This window comes from Vanellus vanellus (genome assembly GCF_965231255.1).
Source record: "Vanellus vanellus genome assembly, chromosome: 1".
Taxonomy (NCBI): domain Eukaryota; kingdom Metazoa; phylum Chordata; class Aves; order Charadriiformes; family Charadriidae; genus Vanellus; species Vanellus vanellus.
This window is the reverse complement of record NC_138905.1, coordinates 215088252-215115078: the sequence shown is the minus strand read 5'-3', so window position 1 is coordinate 215115078 and position 26827 is coordinate 215088252. Positions and strand designations below refer to the sequence as shown.

Sequence of the window (26827 nt, the reverse complement as noted above, 5' to 3'; positions counted from 1 at the left end):
CAATTCAGTGCCCTGTTTGGAGAAGTTTGCAGTTAAATTAAATGAAAACAAGTGTCCCCTTTTATATTATTTCATAAGTTGATACAGTAAGTTTAAATTTGAAAAGTTTTATGAAATATAGTTATGGGAATCTTGAACAACAGATGGTGGATAAACACTGTACACTGAAATTTGGTATTCGTAGCACTTGTTCTGTCTGTGCTGTGGGTTCACTCTCTGTGGATGACTCACACACAAATATGCATTCACAGATATTGCAGCACAAAGTTTAGATTTGAAATTTTCTTTCTTTCCTGGCTGTGTTGTCTAAATGCTTCTAATGAAGCAGTCTGAGTTGCTACTCTGTGTATGCCATGCCACCTTGTTGACAGGAAGATGGTTTTGTTAAAAGTCATAATGATTTTCATCTTTGTACTGGCAGTTTAAAAAAACCAATTCCTAATAATTAGGAAACATTGTGTGTAGCCAGGGTGAGTGCGGGAAAAGATTAATTGCTTCTTGTACATCAGTTAAGTTTTACAAAGGCATTTCTTAGTGATGTGAGTAAGTGGGTTAGTTACCTTTGTTTGCTCAGTTTTACCAAAGTGCTCTTTGTTCATTATTGCTAAATTTGACTGGAAAATAACCTTTTAAAAATAATTAAAAATGCCTGTTGCAGAAACATTTGGATCTAAACGAAACAAAGCTTTATAAGCACCTTGTTTCAAAGTGAATATTGAGCATTTTGGGAGAAGAGAGGTCAGGCGGTGATGCCAAACATGTCCCATTCTGTCTTTGGTGTTGGCACATGTGATGGTGGTGTAGGCTCAAAGATGGGGCATGTGTAAACTCAGGCTTGTTAGAAAGGGTCAAGCCAAATAATTTTTACCTGAGTGCTCAAGCATTCAATTTGTCTACTGTAATGTTGATTTACATGTAAAATTATATCTCTAAAATCTCAGTATTGTGTTGCAGCTTTTGGCACAGATCTAACAGTTGCTTGAGGCTCAAGTTGAAATCTTGCCTAGTAGAGTCACATGCAAAACTTTTAATTCACTTTCAAAAGCTTCAGAAGTTTCTCTTAAATTATTCCAAAACCTCTTATTGTTTTTACATTTGTTGTTTCGATAGTATATTTTGAATTCTACAGAGAACTTCCTTGTAGCCACTTGTTAAATTAATTGTAATGCACATTGCAGAATATTAGAATGTTTGTAAATGAATTCAACATTGAGTAACTACAATGATTCTGTGTCACTGAACTGAATTCTTAATCAGAATTAAAATTTATTCTGTATAACTACATAATTATCAAACAATTTCTTTTTCTGGTTTTATATATCTGTGGCTTAGAAGAGTTAAATCAATAAATGCATTGACATCTATTATCCTCTTTGTACTGATGCACATAGTTGTGATAATTCAGAATAGGCAAAGGCCATGACGTTGCTAAAACTTGAATAGGTGGAGGGGACAGGTTAATACTTGCCCATCGTCATGTGCTCTTGTCCTCTCGAGCTGTCTCCATGTTGTAGGAGAGAATGCTTGTAAACCTTATAAATCCTTACACATGGAAGTGATTGCAGGAGGGAAAGATCTGGAGGAGATTCATATGCATCAGGATTCTGTAAGTTGTTACTAGTGGTACTGCCAAACATCCTACCTAAATTTTTATTTTAAAAGAATCAGGAAAAAAGGGTCAGGATATGTTCCACTTCCCCCCTCCCACTCCCCCCACTGCACTGTATTTCCGAATTTCTCATCATAGGAAAAATCTTTGCCAGAAATGAATATTTTACTTTATTGAAATCTTGTTTATTCTTGATGTACACCAAAACTAAGTATCATTTCAGATGTTGTTAAAGCAGTGACATTTGTCTCTAGAGAGAAAGCTGAGGCAGGCATTGAAATAGATTAATACACGCTGAACAGCCATCCCCTCGTTCCCTTTTTATGTATCCCACCACACCTGATTACTGAGAAAACAAATATCTTTTACTTCTTTTCCCATAAAACCAGACATTAGTAGTCATTCAATTTGTTTAAAAGCTGTTTGTTAACTCACTGATTGTCGCTTTTATTCAGAATCTGAATCCTTCCTAGGGTGTCAGTTTTGGTATACAACAAGAGTACGCACACCCTGGATATTTTGGACCGTTCTTATATGACAGTACATCCCACAGGTTTCCAGTGTCCAAAGTGCCGTTCAGTGGAGACATTCTTTTGATTATATTTATAAGTGTCCATCTAGTTTCTCAGTTACAAATGTCTGTCTTTAACTTTTGCACAGATCTTTTTGTTTTTCCTGGCTAACTTGGGAGACGATGACAAACCTTAATAGATGTTAAAAATTAATTCCATGTGATACTTACAATTTTACTTTGATGCATTTTTACCTTTCACATACATTTGCTAACGAGTAGATTACATTGCGACAACAATGTGTAATTTATTTTCTAGCTATACAATTTTAATGAGAAACCTAATTTCAGCTGGAAAATGCAGTCAGCCCTTGCTTTTTACATTACCATTATTAGCAGCAGATTTATAAAAGTATACTTAGGCATGCAAAATAAAATTCTGATGCTGAATGGAGTCAGTGGATTGTACACAGGTTAAGGGCAGTATACTGTAGAAGAGATATACGCGTTAATATATGTTTGACTTTAGATGAAGTTGATGCATATCATGGGAATGGGGAGATGTTTAATGCTTAAAATGACCATACTTGTGCTTTGAATAGGATTTTAAACAAACTTAAAAAGGGGTATTTAATACGTATCAGTACAAATAATACCAGTTCCTTGTGTTAAATATTTTGGAGTAATACCTACTATCTCCGTAGCGAATTTTCAGGAGTCTTGAGAAAAGCAAGCCAAGGTACCAGCCATAGTTTCTTGTAATTGTTTTTACTTTTGGCTGTATATCACTAATGGCAGGGTGAAAGTTGGATGTGAAATGTTATGTTACAAACTTTTTTGAGGTATCCTTTCTGTTTTTTTTTTTAACTTCCACTGCACACTGGCAGAAATTTGATGTCTTTCACAAGTTTTCTTGGGGGAAATATGTAAAGTGAAAGGAAAAGGATTCACAATCATCATAAAAATACTTATCCAGGGTGTGGGAAAATGGGATTGACACACCTCCTCTGCCTGATGTGTAACAGGGATTTGTCCGTGATGAACGCCTAGCGTTGCTGAGGTGTGTCTTTCTCCTGTTGGACCTGTTCCACTTTGAATATACAATTATATATTCATTAGATCAGAGATAGTGTGCCTGGTGATTAAGGCCTCCTTTGAAATGTAAACCCCAGTGGTGCCTGTTCCAGAACAATAGTTTGGTTCAGGTTTTGCAGCACAGATGAGTTCCTCATCAAGGACCTGCTGGTTATTCTGATCTCATTCTTCCTCTTTCTTGCTTTTTAACACCCTTTCTTACCTCAATTTTCTCTCTCATTTTAGAGCATAAATTGCATGCCAGGGCTAAGAAACTAGTAAATGAAGGTTGATTGCAACTGATGAATGTATGTGAAACATTTTGACTTGCACCAATTTGCATGTTGATGAATTGCGATGCAGAAGTGTCTCTTTCTGTACAGCAGATACAGAGGTTATGCAGCACGCATCGCCTAATTGAAGATGTTGTACTGACTATACTTTAAAAGTCAGGTAAAATGAGCGCCACCTATTTTGTACAGGAATATACAATCATCAAAGAAAGATATGTTTATCTTTCCTCATTCTTAGAGCTCAATGTATTCTGCTGATGTTATGCATCAGGCTTTTAGTGGTGTTATTCTTGAGGATTTTAGGATGTACCGGAGTAATGTTCAAAACCTACTTCAATTCCTTAGCTCTGAAGGGTGTGTGAGAATTCGCTCCCCTTTAGGAGGAGGGTATGGGAATTAAAAAGTCTCAAAATGGCAATAGCTGATACGCATGTTCATGACAAAAACAGAGAAAGTTTCACTGCTAGGGGTGCGTACAAATGTTGAGTTAGTTAGTAATAATTTTCCTTTCTACTGAAATTGCTTCCTTCTCTGAATTTATCCAATACTGCTGAAAAGTCTATGTATGAGGCCATAGTATCAGCAGCATACTGCTTATTTTTTCTGTGACTATTTTATGAGTAAAGTTGCAAATCCATTTACATTGCTGAAGTATAGAGTCCTTTTCCCTTTCTGAAGCACTATTTCTTCCAGGTTTTATTTTGCATTGTTAGTTTACTGTCTGGGTGTGTGTGAATGTACAATACACTTCAGGAATACAGTAGAAGTAGCTTCATGTTTTTTCATGCTACCAATAACAGGAATTTAAATTTTATTTCTGAGAGTGGCTACTCCTAAAAAGAATCAATAAAAAAAGGTCTTTAGTGACAGAAAAGCTACTGCTAATACTAAGAAAACCAGATGTGAAATGTTAGGCATTCAGATAAAAGATTGGATTTTCAAAAGCGGTTACTTGTAACCTGGCTGTTTCTTTTGAAATAGGTGATAACTTTGTCAAACTTCAATAGGAATAGTTCGATTCTTCTGAAAATTCCTCTCATCAAAGTTATTATTCTGCTTAAACAGCCGTATCTGCGTGAACAGCATCTGTGTGTGACCCAGAGGCACCTCAGGCTGCGATCTTTCCATACAGAGTCTGAGATCAAGTGAAAATATCTTTGTTGGCTTTTGCTTTTCTTCTTAAAACATGTACATTGGTCAACTTCTAGTCTAACTTCCAGTCATCTGGTACAAGTCTTGGTTTAGACTCTGTTCCCTCGCCTCTCTTCCTACCACCTCCAAAAAGGCAGAATGGCATGTGTATGGCTGGGGAGGAGTGGACTTTCTTTATCCATGAATCACAAGTGCATTATTCTCTGCCAATCAATCACTGACAGCCACCTTTAAAATAACGTTACTAAACTTGAAAATTGCTATTAACTTATCCTAGAAATTTTTAGTATGATTCAATATCTGATTCATTACTGTGACACATATCTGAAGTAGCACATGGGAATTTAGAATTCCTTTGAATTTTCAAGAAAAAAAAATCTAATGTTATATGTTATTAGATGAATATTATTGGGAATGAAAGTCTTGTTCTGTTGCACAGTGTTCTGTGTACTTATTTCTATATGTGCATACTGTATGCAGCACGCTACCTTACCAAATGTCTTACAAGTGTTGATGTAAGTAAAGGAACAGTGAATCTCATCTCAACAGATTTCTAGAAGGGCAGGAAAATAATCCCCAGGGAATGTTTTTAGCCAAGTTTGGCAAACAGATACCTGGTTAAAAATTCCTCTTCCCTTCTTCCTCCCAGGACACCTGTAAAATTGATTTTTATAATGTAAAGAAACTGTGCATTTCTCATGTGACAAAATTAATTTTTTCAGTCTGAAAGAATTGTGTGAAAGTTATTCAAGGTACATTTTTACCCATTAATTTCACCTGAATGTCACAGATACTATGTCAAGAAAGCCTCTGCACATAAGAATGTACAGGTACAAATCTTGGAAAAGGAGTATTTGTAGGGACATATCCATGCAAAGTATTTAAACATCATGTAATTGTTAAGATAACATTTAGAAGGGAAGTTTTTAGTGACTGAACTATTCCTAGGCTGGCAGCAGATGTTGAAAACTTGTTTTCTATTATTTGTGACACTGGTATTTCATAGGAGCAGAGGATAATTCAGTTTGGAAAGAATTTGTGGAGGCCGTCTAGTCCAAGCTCCTGTTCAGAGACAGACAGCTTTGAAGCTATGTCAGATTGTGCAGGGTCATAGCCCGTCAGGTTTACTAAGAATAAGAAACAAAATGGGCACTGAAATTAAATGTTACAATAAAATAGGGTCAGCATAAAGTTGGAAGAAATTATGACATTTAGATCTGTGTCTGTGAAAAACAAAGAAGAATGAATTGCATTTCGTGTTATTTATCCTTCTTTGTATTTCTTCTCAGTGAAATCTATAGTCGAGCATCATGGAGCCTGAAAGAAAAGTCTTAAGTGTTGTTCAGAATAAAAAAGTGTTTCAAAAGCTTGCTTTAATGTGTATTAAAGGAGAAGGTAATGCTAAGCTCTGTGTGCTTAGCCACTAAGAGTAGTGCAATGATGACAAGGTAAGTGATGGAAGAGCAAGAATACTCAGTCATTTGCCTTTAGGATTTGTGCTTGAACTTAAGACCCTTAAGGGCCTTTTAGTTCATTAATAGTTTAGCTTTTTCTTCCAGATTACATGCCCCGAAGATCATGATTTTGAATAAGGAGGCAAATTAAGGGTTTTACTGATGCATTTCCTTTGATGCAGGGTTGAATAAGAGTTGGAAAGAAAAGATTATCAGAATCTTATAACGGATATAAACATGCCAGAGTTTTAATCTAAATGATTAACCATATATGTGTTTCAGTAAAAAAATATAACCCAAGAAATTGTTGGGCTATATGTTAACAATATGTTAAAAAAATTAATCACAAGATGAGAACAACTAAATATACTAATTTCATATCTCTGAATATGACAGTCAAATGGAAAAGAACAATGGCTTAGACAATAGCTTAGAACTTGGGCTTATTCCAGCACCTTTAATACTCAAGGAGTCTCAAATTCCCCTAAGTGCTTTACAAAGCAATGCTCTAGTGATCGTGTGATCTGTCCAAATAAACCCATTTAGGCACAGAGCAGTTTTTCAACACAAAGACTTAGAGCTACAAACTGCTTTAACCAAGGATTTTCCCCATAGTCTCAAGACACCCATTGGGGTTTTCATAGTACTGAATTATGAGCAGAAAGGGATGAGAAGTGTCATCCTTTAGAGAGGAACTGAAGTCATCAGTAGGAGTTTTCTTCTTTCCTTTTAATTGCTCGCACTATGTGGTGGAAACCTGTTGGTTTCCATAGCTTCAGTAAAATCAGGTTTCTGTTCCCTAAGTCCTTGTACAGAACGTGACTGTCTACTTCTGTCAGAGTTATATTTAAACATGTCTTAATTTACGCAGTTTTTGCAGATAATTGCATTGTGAAAGCTTCAGTGACGATCATGTCAAAGTTTTAAAAGTGGCCCGTCTCTAGAATAAACTTTGCTGTTCTTTCAATTCCTGATAGTTTTTTATTCTTACTCCTATTCTTCGCCACCCCCTTATGTCTAGTTACTATTATCACTTAGTGGGTACTGTCCTTTCCTTGATCTGAGTTTTTTCACTTTTGATTGTGGAGTCCTGGGAGTTCAGAAACCTTTCACTCCCCAGAAGCAGCATTTCCCTCCTCCAAAGAACATGCATCTGTGTTTTGATGAAACATGTTGGATATTTAGTTTTCTCCCATACTACTTTTCAGTTACTCATCAGACTGTGTTTTCTGTGACATTTGTTTGCTAACTTAAAGAGGACGTATGTTGCCTAACTTTTCTGTATGAGGCAGAACAGGCAAGGTCATGATGCTGTCACGACGCTGGGAAAGACTATCCCTACAGATAATACTGAAGTAGGACGAGAAACACATGGAAGAAAAAAGTAGGCATACATGTTTGTCAGAGCTCAGAAGCTGTTAATGTGAACTCAACGGAGACACAATAGTGAAAACCAAACCTGAAGAGGGTTCGCATCTATCCTTTTGCATCAATCTGTATATGGGCAGAGGACGCGGTAACGTTTTTTCAAGGGATCACTTCAGTAGTGGTTTCATTCCTTGTCTACATTTGCTGATTTACAGTGTTGTAGATTTCACACGTACTATGAAAGCCCAAATCTAGTGGATCTTTTTTAAAATTCTCCTTCTTGAATGTTGGGCTTCATCTGGGCAGAGCTGAGAGAACAATATCCCCCTACAGATAACAAGTCAGAATAAGCATACGAAGCAGTTGCAGTCGAAGCAGTTGTAGTCGTGTGTATTGTGGTTTTGTAATGAATGTGCTGAACCTGATAAGGGGCTTGGAAACAACAAATGGCACCAGGAGAGATGAAAATCTGTACCATATGGAGTATAATATAACTATGGAATCTCAAAACTCTGACTCTGGGGAGCGTGCCAGCGTACGTGGGAGAAGTCAGAATTTCATGAATTATGTTACTCTTGAGTAGATTTGAAAGTACAAAAGAGTTCATCAGCACGCTGATAAATATGCAAATGTCCTTGTTCTCTGAATGAGACAGAAATGTGGCTTTGACGTTTAGGCTTTGGAAACTTGAGCTTTGGATAAAATACAGTAGAAGCAAAGTACAGTATAGTATAGCATGTGCAAATACCTGAAGACATTGCTGAAATGATTTAAATCTAAAGGCAGGTTTAGATGTGGCAGGATTAGAAAGGTCTGGAGTGGGAGATGGCCAAAGAACCACATACTGTACGGCAGGAAACGGTTTGGTTAATTAGCATGTATCACTACTTTTGCAGAACAGAAAAACAATGCTAGTCTAAATGCCAGATTGTGAAAGAATTGCAAAGCAGAATCCTATCTTGTCTTAAAGATCGTAGAGCCTTGAGTAGGTGGGTTTAACAAACATTTTCTATCAAAACCCTGAATTAGATGGAAGTGTTTTGCATATTGTAAAATCACCTGTTCATTTCAGTGGGACGAAGCGTTAACTTGCTAAGTTGTTTGCAATGTAGCTGTGTGCTGTTGAACTGGGCACTGTTGAGTGATGGGTAAAACACCCCCACTATAAATGTGCTGGTAAACTAAGCACGGCTGAGTGAAAGGTAGGAAAAATTCTGTATCACTTCACTGGGGGATGAATAAAGGAGAGTTGTATTTTTTAGGTGGGAAGTACTTTGTGGAGAAAAATGTTATTGAACAAGGTCTGCAGAAGTACTTAGTACCCGCTGAACTTTCCAGCGATCTTCGACGTTCATCTTCTTCTTGGGCTTGGTATATCTAGAGGTATTCCCTCCATATAACCATCTTAGGTGCCAACCTAAGTAACCGTATCTGCTTTAGCACAGAGTGAAAAAGAAAGCCTATGAAAGACTATTTCAGAGCAGCAGCAAATCCTGGTCTGTGTCTAATCCTCCCATGACTGTCAATTAGGGTCAGAGTTTTCAACCATTTGTCTCATTTGTAGACTATATTACTTGATTCACTCTACTTGCCCCAGAGCTCTTAGTATTTGATTTTTTTTTCCCTATCTCTTGCCAAAAAAATTAGTTCCCCACAGTTTTCTAAGCTTGACTCATTCTCAGCTTCCACTTTGTCATGCTGTTGAGTAGTTCTTGGAGAAACCTACTATCACAGAACAAGGGTGAATGTGGTTTATGGAAGAAAGTGTTATTTTTTGTGTCTCGTGGGAGAAGGATTTGCGTTTTCTTTGTCTTAAACAGAAGTATCTTGAGGGAAGAACCCTAAGGGGAGCCAAAGCTGGTAGCAGCCTTAGCCAGGACTCAGGTACTGCTGTTCTCTAAAACTAGTTTTGTTATTAAAAAGGTACTCTGTGAGAGATTAATATTGGACATAACAAAAATTTGCTGAGGGTTCCAGCCAAACTGTTTTGAATATCTGTAGAAAACAGGAATTAGTTTCATATTTTACTTTTTATAAGGTTTCAGAAGTATGACTTCACTTAAACAAAAACATAAAAATTAAAAATGAGTATGCAGTGATTAAAAAAACTTACTAAAATGTAATAAAAAGTCAATTTACAAATTATGTGTCTCAGCCTATGTTTCATAGTTCAAGTAAGGGACATTTTTTTCCACCATCTGAAATAAACTCAGCGGAAGTTTATGAATTAACATTTCCTCACAGCAACATTTACTTACAGGAAGGTGCTGCATTAGATTTGAAAAGCAAAAACAAGTAAATCTCCTTTTTAACAAAAACAGGGTAATTCCAAAGCCAACATCCCCATCAGACAAGTGTGCATTACGTACACAGAGTGAGAAAGTGCCCTGCCTCTAGCAGCCAAAGCTGAAAAGCTTTAGGATTTTCACAGAATCACAGAATTATCAGAGTTGGAAGGGACCTCTAGAGATCATCTAGTCCAACTCCCCTGCCAAAGCAGGATTGCCCGGAGCACATTACTCAGGACTGCATCCAGGCGGGTCTTGAAAATCTCCAGAGAAGGGGACTCCACACCCTCCCTGGGCAGCCTGTGCCAGTGCTCTGTCACCTGAACCGTAAAGAAGTGTTTCCGTGTATTTGAACGGAACTTCCTGTGTTCCAACTTGTGCCCATTGCCCCTCGTCCTGTCACTGGGAACCATTGAAAAGAGCCTGGCTCCATCCTCCTTCAACCCACCCTTTAGATACTTGTACGCCATAATAAGGTCTCCCCTCAGCCTTCTCTTCTCCAGGCTAAAGAGTCCCAGCTCTCTCAGCCTTTCCTCATAAGGGAGATGCTCCAAGCCCTTCATCATCTTAGTTGCCCTTTGCTGGACTCGCTCCAGCAGTTCCCTGTCCCTCTTGAACTGGGGAGCCCAAAATTGGACACAGTATTCCAGTTGTGGCCTCACCAGTGCAGAGTAGAGGGGGAGAATGACCTCCCTCGACCTACTGGCCACACTCTTCCCTATGCAGCCCAGGATTCCATTGGCCTTTTTGGTGACAAGGGCACATTGCTGGGTCATGGATAATCTACTGTCTACTAGGACCCCCAGATCCTTCTCCTCAGAGCTACTTCCCAGCAGGTCCGCCCCTAACCTGTACTGGTGCCTAGCATTCTTCCTCCCCAGGTGCAGGACTTTGCCCTTGACCTTGTTGAACCTCATTAGGTTCTTCTCTGCCCAGCTCTCCAGCCTGTCCAGGTCACGCTGGATGGCAGCACAGCCCTCTGGGGTGTCAGCCACCCCTCCCAGTTTGGTATCATCAGGAAACTTGCTGAGGATACACTCTGTCCCCTCATCCAGGTCATTAATGAATACATTAAACAAAATTGGACTGAGTATTGACCCCTGGGGGACACCACTGGTTACAGGCCTCCAACTAGACTCTGTGCCGCAGATCACAACCCTCTGAGTTCTGTCCCGCAGCCAACTCTCAATCCACCTCACTGTCACCTCATCTAACCCATACTTCCTCAGCTTCCTAATGAGGATGTCATGGCAGACAGTGTCAAAAGCCTTGCTAAAGTCAAGGTAGATGACATCCACAACTCTCCCCTCATCCAGCCAACCAGTTATAACATCATAGAAAGCTATCAGATTGGTCAAGCACGATTTACCCTTGGTAAATCCATGTTGACCACTTCCAACAACTTCCTGTTCCTCAACGTGTTTGGAGATGACATCCAGAATGAGTCGCTCCATTACCTTCCCAGGGACAGAGGTGAGACTAACTGGCCTGTAGTTCCCTGGGTCCTCCTTCTTGCCGTTTTTGAAGATAGGAGTGATGTCAGTGATTTTGATGCACATATGTCAAATTCTGAAATTCTGTCAAATGCATATCAAGTCTACACTGACAGAGGATATAACTTACCTTTGTACTTAAGTATTTTGAAATTTTGCATAAACAGGAGAAAACCAGCATTGCTTAGATTAAAGAAAGGTGAGGATTTACAGAACCTACAGCTCATTAGTGCTTTTAGAAAGCTGAAGGATAATTCCCATTGTCAAATTCGACAGGCAACTTTTTAAGCAGTATCAAGTAACAAAGTTGATAGGGTCCTTCTAATTTGTAATAAAGGAAGACAGAAAAAAAATAGCATGTATTTAGGAATGAGTCAGCTTTCATTTTGTGAGCTTTCTCTTGACTAAACTTGCTCTGACAAAAAAAATGCAAATTCAGGCAGCAATTCATACTTTAAAGCCATCTGTAAAAGATGTGAGAGAGAAAAGCATTCCACAAGTTTATCTGTGAACACCAGAGTAGAGGTAGGAAGCCTACAGGGAAAAAACCCCAAATGTCTTGAGATAAAATTATAAGTATTTTAGGTACACTATTAAGAATAATTAACATAGGCAGTCTTTTCTGTTTATGTTTTCTTTAATACATAAAATTCTGCTTCTTACAACATGTGGTTTGGCAAGAGAAGTTTTTCTTTAGAGTCTCAACATTTTATAGGGGAACAGAAGAAGAAGAACTATTACAAGATTATAAATCACAGATTAAGTTATTTATTATCTCATTAACCATTTTTTCTCTATCGCTTTTCTTCAAATGTTTGCAGCACTTTGCAGGCGTATATTATTACTGCCCCTCCCCCTTCTCCTCTCTTCCTTAAGCAATAAAACTTTCCCCAGAGAAACAGCAACAAGTCTGAGCTCACAAAGGCAGCGAGGGTCCAGAATTGTGATTTCCTTTTACATGATCTTATGACTGGACTTGAAAGCTTCATCCACAACCACGTTTGCTGTGACCACTCGTAACTTCCCCTGCGTTTACTGATAAGCAGCATTTCTTAGGGCCTAATGGAAGAGTCATCACACATTTCTGTGATACTGTGTTTGGATTTAGGTTTTCGGTGAAGCAGGAAAACAATCCTATATGATGCAAACGAGGTCCTTACTTGGGCAAACCCTATTAAAACAGTGGAAAGCAGTATAAGCTTGACTTGTGTCAAGTTTGTTATTTACGTATTACTATTTATTTTCTATTTGCATAGTTCAGCACATTACAGCTTTAGTAACATTAACTTAGATTCCTTAACAGCAGAGCAAAATGGCTCCCTTAAACCTGTAAGTGAAAAAAAAAAATTCAAACACAAAAATCATTTCAGTAATAGAGGCTGTGGGAGGATGCGTTGTCACCTGAAACAGCTTTCAGCCTCTGGAAACTGTTCTGCTACATAGTTCCTCGTTCTTTCTTGGACTTTTTGCTGACTGATGGACTCTGCAAAACAGGCTCCCTGCGACGCTGCCCTGACAGGGTGAGGTTGCAGCAACAGTTAAGTGAATTCCGTGCAATTCACATCTATTATTTTTCTAACTTAAGTGCCAGAGAGCTTCAAAATCGTGTCCCTTCAGAAGACTATCAGAAATTCTTTTAGCAGCACTGAAGTAATTAAGTAATTCAAAAAGTGTCTGTGTGAAGCTGGTGTCAAACACTGAGTTCTGCTGTCACCTTATTAATTAGAATGAAAAGAAAAAAAAAAATAAAAAGGAAAACAACCTCTGTGATTGTGGTATGCTTACTTAGTGTGGTAAAGTACAATCACTTGGCCCTTATATAGGGAAAAACTCAGTCTGCCCTTCATGTGCATTTCTGATCTTATTTCTGCTTCTTGTGCTTACAGTCTTCTGTGATTTTGTGAAAGACCAAATGGCTTTACACCATTTGTAATCAAACTCAACTCTGAAGTGAAACACAGCTCTTGAGCAGAGAAAAGAAAAAAATGAGGCACGAAAAGGAGGAAATAATTTGTAGAAGTGTATGAAAGGCTGTCACCCATGGAGAGGTGTAGTGTCATGGGAAAATAACTTCAGTGTCGACTTAACTCTGTTTCCGTGTTAGTCAATGTGGAGCACTTCTAAGGGTTACTGTCTGACAAAATTAAAATGATGCAACCTGTGAAGATGCAGCCTGTTATATGGCTGCCCATAATGGTATGTAAAGGGAAAAGAATGCAAGATGGAAAGCTAAGTAAGAAGAAGAATGGGTCTCATGATCTTCTGGTTACCCAAAACCATTACCTGCTGGGGATTCTTACATTATTTTTGTAATCTTTATGTTGGCAGTATAACAAGTCTTGAGGGAAGAGGTTCAAACTGGCCAGAATGTGGTTTTATTTTCTTTCCCTGGCATGTGAATCATCCACCATCTTATTCTGACCCTAAGTGTTGTGTTCCAGCGTTGGCAGAAGGCGTAACACCAGTCACCTGAAGTGATACTGTGCCTCTGTTGGAGGTTGTCTGCCCCTCCAGGGCCAGAAGAATTATGGCCAGGCCTCTTCCCTTCTCAGGCCGAGCTACAAAGAACTCAGGTGATCCTTGCGGAGGTGCAAAGCCCATCTGAGAAAGGCATAAAGGAGGCAGGGTTGTGTAGTAAACCTTAAGAAGAAGTTCTGACCTTCCCTTCAGAGGAGAATAGGAGGAAGGCCTCTGGTAGCTGGGCTGGGAGAAGTTATTTTGATTTGGTAGTTTGACCTAAGATTCTCTGTTTGAAAAGTAAAGCTAAGCCAAGACAGAAATTTGAGCTTGATGGTAAATCCCTGAGAAGCATGAGATATCCAGCATGAATAGGAGAAAACTGAGGCGATGTTTTTGTAAGCCAAACTGGGCATGTTGTACCACGCTAAGTTTTTTGTCAGGCTGTGTGCATGACTGAGGCCTTGCAACCAAAGGCGGGGAAGCAAGTAAGAGACTAAACTAACAATTAAAAAAATACATTCATCCATCTATTGCCGAGTAATCTCATGCAAATCTTCCCCATATAGCCAGTGACTAATTATATGAGGGTTTTATAGTAGTAGCAATTGAGAACTTGGGCAAAGAGCTGGCAATATTTAGGTCAAGAGACAATTCAGCGAATATGAATTGAAGATAAAATTATTTGTCTCTGCACCCTTATATATTTGAACATGCAAATAATGATGTTTGAGCAATGCCATTAAAGTTACTAAGTCTGAAATCTGTTCAGAGTTTTTTGTCCCCTACATATGTGGGGGTATTTTTGGCTAAACCTCTTCTACTGAAGAATCCTGAAACAAAGCAGGCAAGCATATTTAGGCCTAAATATGAATCTCAATTAAAAAGTATCAATAGAATATCCCAAAGGAGGAAGACTTCTGTTGCTTTATACCTCTTCTCCTCTGTATCAGCTGTTATTAGTTCTTATTAAACGTTTATCCGCATTGTCACCGGGCCTCTGAGCTCATTGTTAACCTGCTTTGTAAGCATCCAAGAGAAGTAAGGCTTGGAATAGAAAGAGGACAGTGAATTAACTTGATGGATATTTATGGGGAGCCACTCCCAAACACGAGAGTCAGCGTGAGAAAAAGCGTGAATGTTCCACCTTGGAAAATGCAGTGGCTAAGTGGTGGTTCAGCTGTTGTTTTGGGCTGAGGGAAGGCAGACGTTTTCATTGCTTAACACGGAATGACAGGGAGACAGATATATGCCAAGAAAAGCTGTGAAGATAATTACACACTTTTTTTTTTCTGGGATGGGGGCAAAGGAGATGCAAAAAGTAAAGGGTGGGGAGCTAACCCCTGCAGAAAGGTTCAGGGAGTGTTGTGCTAGTAGACAGTACTTAATTGGAACTCGGAGCTACAGCTTGTCAGCTACGATGAGCTTTTAATGTAACAACCATATGCTGATGAACCTGCACATTAGTAAGATGAGACAAAGCATGAGGGAGAGGAGGGATGTGTACATCAGTTTTTCTGCTCAGAACTGAAGTACAGTAGCTTTTAACCAGAATGTTCCTATTACATCATTTTTCAACTGGCTCTTAAAAGGCCGGTTACCCGTGAGTGATGGTAGCCGTGCTTTTAACCCTGTTGGCCATGAGCTGAAGCACCAAGACAGAAGGTTTTTCCACGTAGCCGATGCAGACCCTTCAAGAACCACAGTGAAAAAAAAAAAAAAAAAAAGTGTAATCACGCTCGGCTTTTGCAGCGCAGTTTCTGGTGCAGGAAAGCCTTGCAGGGCTCTGCCGAGCCGCTGAGGCAGCCAGTGCGTGCCGGCTCGTACCTCCTGTTGATCGAGTCAAAGACTGCAGCCAGAATAATCGCTTGAAATTTTCTGGGCACAAAAGTGCCAGTGAGGAGTGGTGCCCTGTTCTTTTTAAAGGTTATTCCTAAGGGGCCGAATGAGAATGGTCTTGCAGTATAACAGATGCACATTTATGGATAAATGTCACGGGCTAGCACTGATTCTCTTGAGAAGTCTGTAGCAGTTTTACCACATCACTGCTTACAGTCCGCAGCGCTATATTTTTTAGCTCTAAAAAGTTAATGGAAAAAAGCGTGGTAGGAGGAAAAGAGTACGGGGAAAGTGTGAAACCTTTTCAGAAATTATTTCCTACTAAGAAATCTAACGAACTTTATGTGAAGAACTGTAACAGCTAAACACACCCCACGTAACAGGCAAGCTTTAATAGTTTTTAAAACTCTTCAGGCACACTTGTTTATTGTGATATAGCTGTTTGTGTTCCCTAACCAACTAAAAATTATGTCCAGATTTGTCCTTGCTACCCTGATCTTTCTCTTTCCCTATCGAGTAGGTTTGGGGGATTTGGAAATCCACCTCTATTCAGAAACGCAGATTAACACATGTTTTTTAAGTCTCTTTGGAGTTAAGAATGAAACCAACAATTTTATTTTAATGTTTTTAGAGTTTTTTTTTTCTTAAAAATCAAGTATTATTTACTCAAAATTTATCGAAATTTTCCCTTGGTTTTAATAGTGTTTTAAGGCTTTTTTTCCGGGCTTCCTGAAGGGTGTATAAATAGACATTTTTTCATTCTTGTGTGTTGGAAGATTAGCTTCATTAATAATGTGACTTATAGAAAAACTTACAGGAAAATATTCTGAATGTATTTTTAGAGTGCATGTTGATGTAGAGTGCACTGTATAATTAGGCATGTGTTAAAATATTGGGAAAATAACCTGAATCTGAGATGATCTTAATGATGAAAGGGAGATTAAATCAAAGATTTATAATGCTGGCCTGGGGATGTTTATTAACTCTACAGAAAATATATACAGAGTGTTTCATTATTAGAATGTTTTTCGTATTATAGCTAGCTGAGAAGCATTAAGATGTGTGTAGTCCTAAATCCCTCTCCTTGGATTATAAATTAGTTCAGTACTGAAAATTTATTCACAATTATATGCTGATAGCAGAGCTGCAGATTGCGTGAACGTCTCTTGAGTAATGAGAACTGCATCGCTTGTGAATGTAGAATACTGATAACAAAATTGAGGATTTGACATGCTGCAGGCAGGCAACATGCAGGCTTTCGCACACAAAATGCATTGCATGCCTGACCTACTAATTGAAGTACAGTTCAAAAAACGCAGAAATTAGATTTGATTTAAATTAAAAAAAGAAAAAAGTAGAGAGGCGCCATTTTTATAAGCAACCCTTCTCACTGGGACTGAACCAGATACCTGTCCATAAGCAGGAGTGAAGGAAACAAACTCCCACTAATCTGAGAAGCTGATGAAATAAAAGTATTTTTAGCACCTTGAACATATTTCATCCGCAGCAGTGTGCATATACTTCAATATCAATAGTGTTGCATTGCTGTAATCAGCCTTAATACCTAATTATAAAAATACTTTGGGATGAGAGAGACTTAAAGGTTCGGGTATTGCATTGAATTTATTCAAAAGAACGGCTCTGATACATGTGTGGTTATACAGAAAGAGCATAATAACTAATATATATTTCCTAAAAAGGGTTAGAATTGTGGGTTTGAATTGTATGTGAAAAAGAGTGACTTAAGTTGCAAGTGTTTGTGTGTGTGTACGTGCCTGTTTATCTTTCATGATACTCTCATGATTAGTAAAAGCAAGAAGTAGTATTGAGTAGACTCTCACAACATGTCTTTCAAATATTTCATTTTAGCAAATTAGTAAAATGAAAGAAATGGTCTTGTTTTGTGGATTTGATTTTTTTTTTTTAAAGCATATAAATCTGAGCAATGATCACTTTTCAACAGAAAATGGTGTACTAAAATACTTCAGAGCTAAATGTTATTCACTGTTTCTGTTTATTAATGGCGGTAGTTTTTAAAGTCTTTCTTCAAAGCTCTGAAGTGTTTTTAGCCTCTAGCTCTCACTGACTTGGATAAATTCATATTGGAGTTCAGATGCTAATTTATGTGACTGCTTTTGAAAACAATTAAATTTAGGTCAAATCCTGTTTCTGTAGAAGCATCCATTAACTCTGCCAGTAACTCTGGGAAATCTTTGTGTTCGCAGCCTCTGTTCTTTAACTGACAATTAGTTTTTTCTGACTGAGTCACCTGCTTTCAAGTATGGAGTTGCCAAAAAAAGTGCTGTCTTTAAGAAGCAAGGATAGTTCGCTCATGCACTGCAAATAAATTCCGTAGAAACCCAGCATCTGGGGATGCATTTACTTTTTTTTTATTTTTTCAGGGGAATTCCGGCCTGGGGTTCAGTATTGCTGGAGGAACAGATAACCCACACATTGGGGACGATCCCGGGATATTCATTACTAAGATTATACCAGGAGGAGCTGCAGCAGAGGATGGAAGACTCAGGTAAAAACTAACTAATTACGTATGTTTGGAAACAAAATGTATCATTATTATAAATTATTCTCTAGGAGTCAGATGTGAACTGGGTCTTTCATGGGGTCAGGGGAAGCAAATGACATGACCAGAGTCTCCTTTCTGCTAAGGTAGGAGAACTGATTTAAGTAGCTTAAAGCAACTGAATAAGGTTAGCTAAGTCTGGTATAAAGGGGCATTTGCTGGTGCCACCTCCATCTTTGTACCAGTCATTTCATTTAGTACAAAAGGCAAGACGGGAACAGGAGGAGGAAAAAGGCATATCCACATGAAAGTCTTCTCTGCTTGGTCTTTGTATGTTCATGGCTGAAAAACTAGGCATTGGTGTTATACCTTGAGGCTATCAAAACTTCCCAAACTACAGAGATATTGCTAAATAGTCGCAGCTATTTGTAGATGCTCTCTGTTATTTGACTGCAGTGGTGAAGGATGCTTACCTCTGTTTCTGAACATTTTTTTGCTCTGTCAGGATGTGATGTCTGTGCTGTGTATTCTGAGTTACCTCCAGGGTAGTCTATTGCTGTAGCTCCCTGATATGGCCACACAGGTCACTTGGAAGTTGTGGTTCTCAAATATATGGTAGCCCATCTCTTAAACAAGAGGAACCACGGATGTGCTTGTGCTTCTCTTTCCTTATGGACTGAATAGAGAAAGGCTTCGGTCTATCACAGAGACTGCCACCCATCTGTCAGTCGCGAAGCCTGCTGATGCTCCAAAAAGGCAATTTAGCTGGGAAGACTTGGGATAAAATTCTGCAGCTTTCATGGTCTCAGCACTGCAATCTAAGATCTGGGAGCCTTTGTGAAAAACAGATGGTCTAAAATTCATGAAATGTGACCAGATGGTAACAATAACTTTTTTGCCAAAGCCTTTTCCTTTAATTCAAAGTTAAAAGTAGGGGGAGTTGGCCAGTTTTTAGAGCAAGTTTTGGATATTTCTTATACTAGGTTAGTAATTTGATTTTGGAAACGATTCTTATTTTTACTGTGATGACGATGTGGAATCATGGTGGTTGGCAACGGTCTAATTTGAATTTACGGTCTAAATAAGATCGTAGGCAAAAGGAGTAGGAATAATCTCACATATCTTTATGACTAAAATGCAGTTATCTACCCCTAAGCTATTCATCTTAGAGTCTCCTAATAGTCAGTGAAGAAAAACCTGAGCATTTCTAGGTTGTGATTCATCTCATCCTAAAGTCAATGTCTAAAACAGAAAGATCACATCCCAAAAGGGCCTATATTTTCGCTGGTGACTCAAATGAAAAGGAGTTTCATCACATAGTTCAGCGGTAGTGATCTAGATCGCAGATGTCTGTACTGGGCCAGATGAGCTTCGTGCAACACAGAGCATGAGGAAATAGCAGTATTTGGAAATCATGCTATCAAATTTGTCATGATAAGCAGGAGTAAGGGGCTCTTAAACCTACATCTGCCTTTCTGCAAATAAGAAAGAATCCCCTGCAAAAAAATAATATCTTTTTAGTAGAGTTTTTAATTACTTTTTAAAGCTTTTCCAGTTTAAGCTTTAAGAAGGCAGAAGCCATTGCAGCATTTTGTCATGCAATCTTTGTAAGAAATCAAGTCTTTCATAACTCCTTGCTATACTAATTAACTACTGTAAATTTAACTCTTGATTATTTAGTAATTACTGTGTTTTAAAGTAGACCTTTAGAAAGACCTTCTAAACCCACAAAAGATAGCATACTAATGCAATTTATTGATCCATATTAAGATTAGACCTGGCAAACTTTGTGTTTTGTACTAAAAGTTTACCAGTACAAGCAAAGTTGGCTTATTACTAAGACTTAGATAAAATTCTTAGAGTATAGTATTCAGCAGCACATTTTGAAATAAAATGTTATAATTGTTAAGCATTGTTGTTTTTCCTATTATCATTTGTAAACATAATTTACACCAAACTCCTCTCTTGTTAGTACTGAGTATCGAATGCAATTAGTTCAAATTGGATCTGCAGAACTTTTTTACTTCAAAGAAAGCTGCAAGCACCTTGCAATATGTGTCTGAAAGTGCCATTAGGGAAATGGGTTGACTTAATCTTATGGGTTTTACACATAATAGGAAAATATCTTTTTTTTTTAGCTGAATAGCACGTGATATGAATTATTATATGGAGTATCTGGAGTTCTGTATGCTCATCAGCTCTCAAAGGGTTTTTTTTTTTCTGCCTCAGTTTCCCCCATGCTCTTCTAAAACTTTGTGGTACATGAGAACTTGCAGTGACTCATCTTTCCCACTCTTACAGTCAAACACAAGCTGCATGCTTACATGACACTTTAATGTTATAGAACATTGCTTTTTCAGTGATTTATGGTGAAATGGCAGACATAATTCAAAGGATCTCACCATAATTTCCAAGAAAAAATTCTGTCTGGAATTCCATATAAATAGGTTTGTGGGTTTTGGTGGTGAGACTTTATTTTATTTCACAATGTTTTTCCTAGGGGAAGATTCCTCTTTTCCTTGTTTTATCTGGTAAGTGGGTTTCACTTTGCTACAATGCTAGCAAAGACAATCCTGTCATGTTTTAGGAACACCTGAAAATTTATGTATAGGTGATTGTTATCGATATGCCACTGTATAGAAGAGCTATCTGGGGGCAGTCTCCGCTGACTTACATGATAATTAATTTTACATAACAGAGAATTTATCAGCTAAGGCTACTCTGTACGAACAAAAGCTCAACAACATGCAGGAGCGTCTGCCAAGAACAGTGATAACCTGAGAGTGGAAGATCGGTGTTTATGGACAGAAAAACTATATTCTACCCGGTGTCCATTTTTGCCTCAGACTCTGCCTGCAGATTCTCTATATTATATAGCAGTGTTGAACTACCTTCTAAATCTACTGTCTGTTTTTAAATCACAAAAGCCTGTAAAATCACTTTTACTGCATTTTACATGAGGTCCCTTTGATCCAACTTAGCTGAGTGAAGTTCTTCAAATAGCGAGATTGTGAGAGCAACCCGCAAGACATGGACTGAATGCTACCAGACTCTTGCAAATCTTTTACGTGTATGCATGGATTGACGAGTGGAGGAGTAGGTCATCTGGACCTTCACGTCAGTCCAACAAAAGCAAACAAAACCTCCTGCACCTGGGGAGGAGTAACTCTATATTGTTGCAGAGCGCTTGGCAGGCTAGAAAATAGCTTTGTAGAGAACGACCTGAGCATTCTGGTGGGCAATTTATAGTTAGAAGTACATAAATATCAGGTGTAAGTACCTGAAGGGAGGAAATCAAGACAAAGGAGCAAGACTTTTATCAGTACTGCCCAGTGACAGGGCAAGAAGCATTGCACACAAATTAAAACACATGAAATGCCACCTAAATGTCAGGAAGCACTTTTTTTTTTAACTCTGAGAGTGACTGACTGTGGGCACAGATTGGCCACAGAGGTTCTGGAGTCTCCATCCTTGGAGAGATTCGAAGCCTGGCCAGACATGTTCCTGGACAACCTGTGCTAGATATAACTGCTTCAGCAGGGAGGGTTTGATGAGGGGATCTCAAGAGGTACTTTCCAAACTAAATGATACTGTGATTCTGTAATTTGCACTTGAGTCAGCAGTGTGCCCTGGCAGCGATGAAGGCCAGCATGGAGCACATCAGAGATGCACAGAGGAAGGGCTGGAGGCAACAGTCACATGTTGCAATAAGGGAAATTGCAATTGGGTCTGAGGGAAAAAAAAAAATCTTTTTAATGAGGTTAGTAAGGCACTGGATTCACTGGTGGTTCAGTGAGGTTATGGGATCTCTGTCTTCAGAGGGATTCAGAGTTCATCTGGACAAAGTCCTGAGTCATGTGATTGAACTTTTAAGTTGGCCCTGTTTTCAGCCTGTTGCACCAGATGACCTCCAGAGGTCTCTTCCAAACAGAATTGTTCTTTGATTCTGTAGATTATTCTTTTACATAAAACTTGTCTGTGAGACTGGAACAAAGGTGATTAAGTTCCTGGGTTTCTTTCCTTTAGTGGAGAACAGTACTTTTATTGACCGTAGATACAATGCACAGTGTGGGTTTGTATCACTTCATGGCCCTTATCTCTACAGCAATACTTAAAATATAGGAAAAAATTACCACCCACTTTAGACTACATTCTGTCCTGGTTTGAGGTGAAACAGAACCAATTTTCTGTTCAGTGGCTTTACTTTTTAGCTGGGCCTCTTCTAACTACTGCAATTAACAGCATATTTTGCAGAAACTGTTTGTTCTCAGAGTGATCAGACCTACATTTGGAGCTGGTGCCCGGGCATGGTGTGCAGAGAGGCTCCTGCTTATACTTATTGCTATACCCCCAAGGGCAGCGAGCTTGGTTATTTTCCCCGTTGGAGGGCCAGAAGTGGAAAAGCATAGGGAGGTCCCACCTGCGGGGAGGAGTGGACAGGACAGGTGACCCAAAACTGACCAATGGGGTATTCCATCCCATCTGCCTCATGCTCAGTATAAAAGCTGAGGGATCAAAGGGTCATCCTCTTTCTTCAATGGCCGGTGTCCGAGGAGGACTCTGTTCGTCTGCCTTTGATCCCGATCCATTGGCACAAACTCCAAGTCTTGCAAAATACAGAAAGCTGTGGAATCCTTTATGATGTCCATATAATATATAGAAAATAATTTCATCTATAGTAAGTAATATATAATAAATAATTTCATGAAATACAAAAGAATTAACTTTGGATGTGATTAGCTAAATGTGAAGAAAATAACCTTGGGATTTTTTTTTTTTTTTCTGAATGCTGCATACCATTTTTCTTTGAAGCTTTGAGTTTCAAATCAGTGACAGAGAATATAAAACCTCCAGAAGTAGCAAACATTCCCACTGAGTTGAAGGAGACAGTTTGATCTTTTAAGTTTTTTAATGCATAAAAACTTCTGCTTCTGTCTCGCAATTGTCAGTTGTCCATGGACAAGAATCTACTTTTTAATAAAAAAGCTCTGAATTTAGACTTCTTTTACTCTCTGGAAGAAAGACAATTGCAGTAATTCATGGCTCAGTGCCTTTTTTTTGTTTTATTTGAGTTTATGTCAGAGAAAAAATACAGTGATTGGCTCAATTACCTAGATAAAGAAAAGAACTGCAATATACTATCTCAGCTATTCCTTCTATTGACACTTATTAATTCTAAGTGAAATTCTGGCTTCTGAAAGACAACATACATCTAAAAAATTCCAAGAGTGATCAGTTTATGGAACTAGAAGCACAGTGTAGTGGTATAACTTGATTGAAAAAAAAAATTAGCAAAAGAATAATGAAAGCTTTCAATTATGACCAAGTTTAAAAGAGCAGAGACTCCCAGAATATGAATTTATTTTCAGCAACCATAAACCAAAGCTGCTTTGAGTCAAATATCATTCTTTCTGTTTATAGTTTCTCACAGTCCAATTCCGATCTTACAGTGGAGGTATTTTTCTCAAAGCTCTCTGGACAGGAATGAGTCGGTCATATGAGTTCTTTATCTATGGCTTTCAGAAAATACATTTTTCCTTTTTGTGAAGGCAAATTTGAAAATGTGAATTTTAAAAGGCGTTGGGATCTAAAAAACAAATAAAAAAGTCTTCTACAGAACAATGATTAAAATCTTATATTTTATACCAATCTCATGGTTACAGAAACCTGACTGTACCTGTGATTCGAAAATCAGTTACCACACACATGACTGAATGTGAATGAGTTTATTCGCAGGACTGTGAGATAGATTTGGACGGCCTTGAGCTTGAATTTTAAGGGTTAATGTTGTACCAAAGGTTATTTTTGGTATTTGAGCCTGAGCTGTGCTCAAGAGGAAAGAGGGCTGATGTGAGGGGTGAGTCAAAGGGAAGAAAGTGGTTGTGCCTGGAGGCACGCTGCCCTGGTAAGCTGCCCAGACCTGTAGCTGTTTCATTCATTCTTTCTTCTAGGAAACTGGTTTCCAGTCTCTTTCCATTTGTGAACCTATAATTTTTTTTTTTCCTTAGGAGTGTGGATATTTGTAAGAAGAACTTAAACACGTTGAGAAAAGTAGATCCATTGCAAGTTACTTTTGGTAGACTAATCAGAAACAGCACACATACCCCCAGCTATCTGAACACCTTAGGTTAAAAACTACTAAGTCTGTGCAGTGTTTATTTTTCCTTTGTAAATGTGTCTTTCCTGATATTACTCTAAGTACTGATTGTCAGGAGGTTTCGGATTGTGAAACGGCAGCATTTTTAAGGCATGCTGTGTTGTTCTACCATCATCATAATAGTTAGCCCCATTGGATTTTTTTCCTCCAGGTCTGAAAGTGATTTGGTGTGGGGAAAGGAACATAATGCACATGCTAATGGGAGGAGACAAGAACCAAAATAACTTGCCCTCAGTCATCTAGTAAATCAGGGAGAAAGCTTGGAATAGAATAGTGATTCCTTCTCTCGTATTTCTGTGCCTTACAGGCTTCAGTTAAATGCCTACCAGCAAAGGTTTTAAACAAATTAGATTTGTGTTCCCTTCAGTTATCAACTAACCCACTGTGATGTGTCAAAGGATTATAAATTTAGCTAAGCATATGTAGCAAGAGAGGAACTGTAAAGATAAGACTCTTTCTCGTGCATATTTTGTTAATAAAAAATAAAACTAAGAAAAATGAATTGAAAGATAAAGATTGCATTCTATATTTTTAAAAATATTTCTGTGTTTCACTAAAGACGAACGAGAGAGGAAATATCACAATTTCATGCTATTTTTTCAAAGCTTGAGAACTGGAATTAAGCAGCACACTGGTATTTCTGTTGTGTGCAGTTTACCTGAGAAACTCAAAGGAAAGAAGAAATGGAGGAGAGGAAACAGAAGCGAGTCCCCACTTGCGAGCCGGCTAGATAAAGGACCCCCTTCGGTCCTTGCCCCATGGGCTGTGCTGACAGTGCTTTGACTTTGATGAAAAGTCTGAAACCTAAATCCCTCCAGCAGCAGGCACACAGTTGTTGCCTGTTGGTATCCGTTTGTAGCTCTAGTTTGCTTGCTAAGAAGTGAATTGGGAGTGATAATAGGAAAAAAAAAAAATAGGGGCTTTTTCAGATTAATGTGAAGAGCTATTCCCAGGAGAGATCATGTTCTTTACAAGTGTGTCATGTGTCTCTAATCCAGTTTGGGCAACCGGCTCTATTTCACCATCATTATACACCAAAATAGAAGTGTGTCTGCTTTGTGATTCACTGCCTAAGTCCCTGTTTGTTAACTTTTGATCTTGTATTAAGCCTATCAGTACCAGGTCTATGTGCGTTGCAATGGCATACAGCTTGTTCAGGATGTTATTATAATTACAGCGCTGCCACAAAACACTGATTCATATCTGCACTGTTTACAGGCCTCTGACAATGCTATTAGTTCAGTACATAATTTAGTAGTAAGTTAATAAAGAGACATTCACCCCATTAGGCAAAACATGCTTGCTTTGCAGACAGTCATAAATTAGATCATGAATTATTGACTGCTCGCTCTGTCCTGGTTTGTGTTAGGAAGTTTGATCTTATTAACTCTGTTTGTCTGTGTATCTATGCGTATCATTTTTTGAGCTACTTAAAAAAAGATAGAATTACCACAGGGCATCTACATGAAAAAAGGCAGGTCACAAAATCAAAATCCAATTTTCATACATTGTTCTTAAAGTTGAACATGTCTTACCATGGCTCAAGTTTTAAATTACCAGCTTATATGTCTTTTCATCAATGTAATATGTCACCATGTAATTCTCTTCTCTGTAGCCTTCACCGCTTCACTTTTCTTTGGCTGAATCTTTCTTTTTCTCTTTTTCCTGTGTGAAGTTTCAATTCCTTATTGGGTATCGCAGAGCCCCAGCATGTCTCTGAATTTGATTGTATTTCTGCTTTTCCTACTTTGAAAATAACTTGGTCGGCTATAAAAATTCTCTTATGCAGTGCAGGAAAGGAAGGGAAATCATGTTTTAACAGCTGAATTCTCAGGGAAATGGAATAGAATTTAATGGGAATAAAAAGGTACTTCTCTGGCTTGTGGTATTTGAAACTGGAGAATTTTAGGGGCCTCTTTATAGACAGCAATGATGGAGATTTTTGTAGAAGTTTTCTTTTGTAACACAAAGGATCGGTTTCTTTCCCCTAATTGAAGCCACTGCTTGGGAATAACACTTAAGCAAAGCAGCATGTTATTAGGACTTCAGAAACACTGTAGTTATACAATGCCCATTGCACTAGGGATTTCATGCGATGGTACTGAAGTGGTTAACAGGGCTCTCTCCCACAAGTTCCTTTAGTACCCATCCTGCCTGAAATTACCACTGCCCCAGAGTGCTGCAGCAGCAGAACAGCACCAAGCAGCCAAATCCAAGTGATTATTTCATCAACATGTTTGTACTGCTACTGCAGTTACGAATTTAAATAGCTCAGTGATAATTTGTCTGGAGTACGAAGCCTTCTGTGGTTACATACCTTAGACATCATCAGCTCTCTGTGGACTCTAGCGTCAGTCAAGGAAAAAGTATTTCACATCTGTTCCTGTACTCGACAGGTGTAACCCTCTGGGGTACGGCTGATTTCTTCATTTCTTTCAATTCTCGCCGAACCTGAAAATAAGATTTTGGATTAAAAAGAAACTGACTTAAGCTATCATAAAAAAAAAAAAAAAAAGTTCCTTCACTAGCAAATATCTGATTCTAAAACTTTAAAAAAAAAAAAAAAAAGATCATCTTTTTGATTCTCACAGCCCAAACCACTAATAAGCAG

The 26827-nt window shown here is 38.4% G+C and overlaps 1 protein-coding gene across 6 annotated transcripts in view; it reads left to right on the top strand.

Moving 5' to 3' along the window:
• Positions 1–26827, top strand: part of DLG2 (discs large MAGUK scaffold protein 2) — a gene marked incomplete at both ends in the record, with an annotated part of 916537 nt that overhangs the window by 535293 nt on the left and 354417 nt on the right. For all 6 annotated transcript variants that reach the window (XM_082494340.1, XM_082494344.1, XM_082494343.1 and 3 more), the window contains one exon: positions 17941–18065. In XM_082494340.1, coding sequence (XP_082350466.1) covers positions 17941–18065 — 125 coding nt within the window. The remainder of the gene's footprint in view (positions 1–17940; positions 18066–26827) is intronic.